This window comes from Rhagoletis pomonella, unplaced genomic scaffold, assembly GCF_013731165.1.
Source record: "Rhagoletis pomonella isolate Grant_MI unplaced genomic scaffold, Rhpom_1.0 Rhpom_scaffold_04252, whole genome shotgun sequence".
Lineage (NCBI taxonomy): Eukaryota > Metazoa > Arthropoda > Insecta > Diptera > Tephritidae > Rhagoletis > Rhagoletis pomonella.
Genome location: NW_023462802.1, coordinates 1 through 4,853, shown reverse-complemented (window position 1 = coordinate 4,853; position 4,853 = coordinate 1). Strand labels below are relative to the sequence as shown.

Sequence of the window (4,853 nt, the reverse complement as noted above, 5' to 3'; positions counted from 1 at the left end):
TTTTGTGAGTTCTTTGGTAAGATAAGATACCGGAAATTAGTTTGAATTAATCACCTGTTAACCTTGTGATATTTCTATATGAATTTCTAAAGAGCACGTACCGGGTTTGTGGCTTGCACTTGAGCTGAATGCTTAAATTAAATAAGACACCGATTTGTTTCTGATTATGCTCTTAGGTTAGGTTAGGTTACACTGGCCGGCTGTTGCGCCTTACATAGACCCGTTGGTCCTTTGTAGTGCCAGATGGAGGTCCGTTTTACTGCGGTCTAAAGTAGTCGTCGTATAGGACGTCAACGCTTTTTGCGAAGTTCAAGAGTGCCTTAATATCCAGTTTTGAAACCTCCTCTAGTCCTTTAAACTGCGAAGCTCCGAGATAACTAAGACGATTTCTAGCTAAGGCCGGACAGAAACAGAGGAGGTGTTCTAACGTCTCACTCATGCCTTCCTCCCTGCACTTCCTGCATGCGTCACTGTTACTAATGCCCATTCTGCTTGCGTGGGATGCCAGTAGGTTGTGGCCCGTCATTAGGCCGACAACTGTCCTGCAATCCCTACGTGACCGTGTAAGCAAGAAATGGGTGTTTCCTTTGCTGCTATTGCACATGATCTTGGTGGTTTTGCATGTCGCTAATGCGTTCCATCTCCCCCTGATCCGGCACCCAGCTCTTTCGGAAATTTCATTGTAGATCGTTTTTAGCGACTTTTGTATTTCCCGTACTGGTTCGCTAGCAAGACGGATGGCACTTTTGGCAATCTCATCAGCTATTTCGTTGCCTAAAATGCCCTTGTGGCCTGGAACCCAGTATATATGCAGCCGTTTACTCTCGGACGCCCTGTCTACTGCTTCCCTGCTTCTAAGGACATTTTCTGACGCAATACGATGTGAGATTATGGCCTTAATCGCCCCCTGGCTATCAACATATATATTGATATTTTTTATATAATTTCCTGCGTTGCTAGCTATCTCAGCAGCTTTCCCTACAGCGAAGACTTCCGCCTGGAAAATACTGCAGTACTCTGGAAGCTTGAAGGGTTGCCTGAGGTCTAGCTCGGCGCAATAGACTCCGGCGCCCACTCCATCAGCCATTTTTCATCCATCCGTGTAGATGTTATACGTTACGCCGGCGGGTCGCGTGCTTATGCGCCATCCGCCCTCCTTAACCGTAGCTTTAAACCTTCTTCCCCAGATGAAGCGTGGGGGTATGTGGTCTATTTTGTCCTCCATCCCCCTGCATATCGAGCTGTGCCCGAAGGTTCTTGCGGAGAATTCACCTAAGGCCATCAATCTCGTGGCGGATTTCGCTGCAGTGCTCTCCACCGCGATGTCGATTGGTGGTAGGCCAAGTAGCCTTTCAAGTGCCGCCGTTGGAGTGGTCCTTAGCGCTCCTGTTATGCACAGTGCAGCGAGCCGCTGTAATCGCTCCAATGGTTTTCTATACGAAATTTTGTTTGCAGCGGTCCACCATACCAGAGCACCGTAGAGCAATATGGGCTTAACTACCGCTGTGTAACACCAATGCATGAGGCCAGGGGATAGGCCCCATGTGGTACCCAGCATCTTTTTACATGCGTAAAGGGCACCACTGGCCTTTTTCACCCTTTCCTCCACATTTAGCTTCCACATCAGTTTGCTGTCCAAAATTACTCCCAGGTACTTGGTGTGATCCTTGATTGATAGTTCCGCCCCGTTGAGCCTCGGGGGTTTCCACGCGGGGATTTTGTACCTTCTTGTGAACAGTACCGCATCCGTCTTGTCAGCATTTACCTCTAAGTTGACTGTTGTCGCCCATCGATGTACGACCCTTAGAGCGCTTTCCATTACGTTACTGATGGTGTCTAGGAATTTCCCCGTAACAACTATAGCTATGTCGTCCGCATAGGCAATTAGTCTGGGTGCTTTCCCTTCCAATTTTCCCAGAAGCTCATTCGCTACGAGTAGCCACAGGAGTGGTGACAGAACACCACCCTGAGGAGTTCCTCTATGCGCTAGTCTGAGCAACCTGGCTTCGTTCCACTCCGCCTTAATTTTCCTGCAGCTCAGCAGGCTTTTTATCCATAGTAGGATGGCAGACTCTACCTGGGCTGCTTCTAGGCTTTCCATTATTGCCTCATAGGAGACATTATTAAATGCCCCACTTATGTCCAGAAAGACCCCTAGAGCATATTCTTTATGCTCCAGAGCTTTTTCTATTACCGCGGTTAGTGAGTGAAGTGCAGTCTCAGTGGATCTACCCTTCGTGTAGGCATGCTGCGCCTTTGATATGCTGGCCGACGGCAGCTTATCCCTAATGTAGGCGTCCAGAATCTTTTCGAGCGTCTTTAGAAGGAATGAAGTTAGACTAATTGGTCTGTATTCTTTCGAATAGAGGGGATTTCCCTTGCCCGCCTTCGATATGAATACGACCCTCGCCTCTCTCCAAAGGACAGGCACATAGTTTAGTCTTAAACATCCCTCGTATATTGTTTTCAAGTATGGTGTCAGCACTGCGGAAATTTTTTGCATCATGGCTGGAAAGATACCGTCTGTGCCTGGGGACTTAAACGGCCCGAAGCCATCGATTGCCCACCGTATTTTTTCTTCCGTTATGATGTCCGGGGGGACATTTTCCACGCTATCTCCTAGAAGTTGCAGATCTATGCTGTCTGTACACCCCGGAAAGTGTGTGTTGACTAGGTCTTCCAGTGAGTCCTCACTGCTTCCAGTCCACTCTCCACATTTTTTACGTAGTAACCTTGGATTAGTCGGGTTCTTGGATAGCAATTTCCTTAGCCTGGCTACCTCGGTTGTTTTTTCTAATTCGCCGCAGAAGCTCTTCCACGACTCCCGCTTGCATTTACGAATCTCTTTCTTGTATTCCTTAAGTACTTCCTTGTATTCCATCCAGCAGAACTCGTCATCGGCTACCTTGGCCAGTTTGAAGAGTTCCCTAACATTTTTCCTGAGTGCTCCGAGCCCCCTGTTCCACCAAGGTGGCTTTGAACCTCGCTTGGCATGTAGCAGAGGGCATGCGATGCGATAAGCTTTATTTAGAGTGTTGGTAAGTGAGACTACCAGTTCCTCAAATTCAGAGTGGGAGTCACTTACCCTATACTTGGTTAAATTCTTCCTCACTACCCTTTCATACAATTCCTAGTTTGTATTCCTGTGATTTCTGAAGGTTTCGCTTTTTGTACGGGCTGAGAATTTTACCTGAAATCCTACATACCTATGGTCAGAGAACGAGGGTGTACTAAGCACCTCCCAATTCTGTACTCCGATTCCCCCACTAGTGTGGAGTGTTATGTCAAGGACGTTCTTCGAGGTAGGGCCAATATAAGTTGGTTCCTCACCCCGGTTAGCTATATCTAAATTACTTATTAATATAAAGTTTAGTAAAGACTCACCCCTTTCGTTGGTATCTCCACTCCCCCATACTGTGTTGTGCGCATTGGCATCCGCGCCTATGATGAGTGGGCGTTTCGCCTTCTCGGCCTCTCCCACCAACCTCCGGAGCTCGTTTGGTGGCGCCTCCTCGTCGTGAGGCATGTAACAAGATGCAAGGAGTATTGTGTCATCCTTGCCATCCTTCACAGCTACCACCGTCAGATCATCTGAAGAGAAATTAAGATCAATATAAGAGTGTATACTTTTCTTTACCAGTATAGCTGTTCTTACCCTGTTTGTTGCACTCGGGATGTGCGTATAGTAAGTTTGCGACTTTAGTCCAGCTACCACGTTTCCCGACGCTATCCATGGCTCCTGGACTAACGCCGCATCGTAGCCGATCCTCTCTAAATTGAGGAGGAGCTCGGCAGAGGCGACCTTGCTTTTATGCAGATTTATTTGAAGAACCTTCACTGCAAGGATCAGGATTCTTTTCGGGGTCGGGTAGAATCTCCGGATCGCCCTTCTCGGTCTCCTGGAGCTTCAAGGTGGCCTCCAGGATCTCTCCCAGATCCTTCTCGACCTCTCGCTCCGCCAGCATGTTAGCATTGTTATCGGCCAGGCTTCGCTTCTTCAGGCGAAGGTATACGCTACCTATGCCCCACGCCATCTTCCCGAACCTAGCGTATAGTATGTCTTCGGCCGGCTTGTTGATTTGGAGGATGTAATTTTGGCTGCCATCCTCCTTACAGGAGTTGGTGACCTTTAACACCCTCCAATCTCCCGTCGGCACGTCTGGGTTCTGTCTCTGCAGAAGCCGCAGCGCATTCTCCGGTTTTACCGTGCGGGGTATGAGCACCTTCGCTTTCGGTATGGATGGTATGCAGCTGCGGTCCACAACCTCCAAGACGGCGCCCTCCCACAGGCCTTGAAGCGTCGCAACAGCTTCCTTTACCCATAGTAGAGAGGGATCGTCCTTGCATCTTATTATTTTCACCCCATTTAGCCACCCCGCACCATCGAAAGTTGGCATGCTCGTGGTGGGGTCCCCATCCATTTTTGCGACGAGCGCATCCAGCAGCTTATGCTCTACTGCTCCCCAGCGCTCCTGAGAGATTTGTCCCAGCGGATTGCTCCGGTCAATGAGTGCCACGATAAGGTGTCTTCTGGCTATCTCACTGGCCATTGCCGCCGCTCTCGATGTAGTCGGTCTCTCTAGATCGAGCTTGACGTTTGGCTTTGCAGCGTCGTCTCTGCGCCTCGATTTTTTGGCTGGCCTTGCTGTCTCGCTTTCAGCTGACCGCTGCCTTTTAGCCGCGATTCCTTCCTCTATCCGGTTTGCGAATCCCGGATCCGTGGCAGTGAATCGTGGCCTTGCCGCGTAGTACGCCCGGCCTTCCTCCATTTTCTCCTTAGCCCAAGCCAACCTTTCCTCCTCTTCCTTCGTCCGGTTGGACTTGCAGCTAAGTCTCTCGTGGACTTTGACCGC

General features: G+C 49.4%; 1 protein-coding gene across 1 annotated transcript in view; it reads right to left on the bottom strand.

The window, feature by feature from the left end:
• The window catches only part of LOC118754624, a 6,686-nt gene extending 2,742 nt beyond the window's left edge, over nt 1-3,944 (bottom strand). Inside the window, exons 1-3 of the mRNA XM_036489514.1 lie at nt 3,656-3,944; nt 3,385-3,591; nt 3,207-3,339 (exon numbers count right to left, since the gene is read on the bottom strand). Coding sequence (XP_036345407.1) covers nt 3,207-3,339; nt 3,385-3,591; nt 3,656-3,734 — 419 coding nt within the window. The 5' untranslated portion in view covers nt 3,735-3,944. The remainder of the gene's footprint in view (nt 1-3,206; nt 3,340-3,384; nt 3,592-3,655) is intronic.
• Between the last annotated feature and the right edge of the window lie 909 nt (nt 3,945-4,853).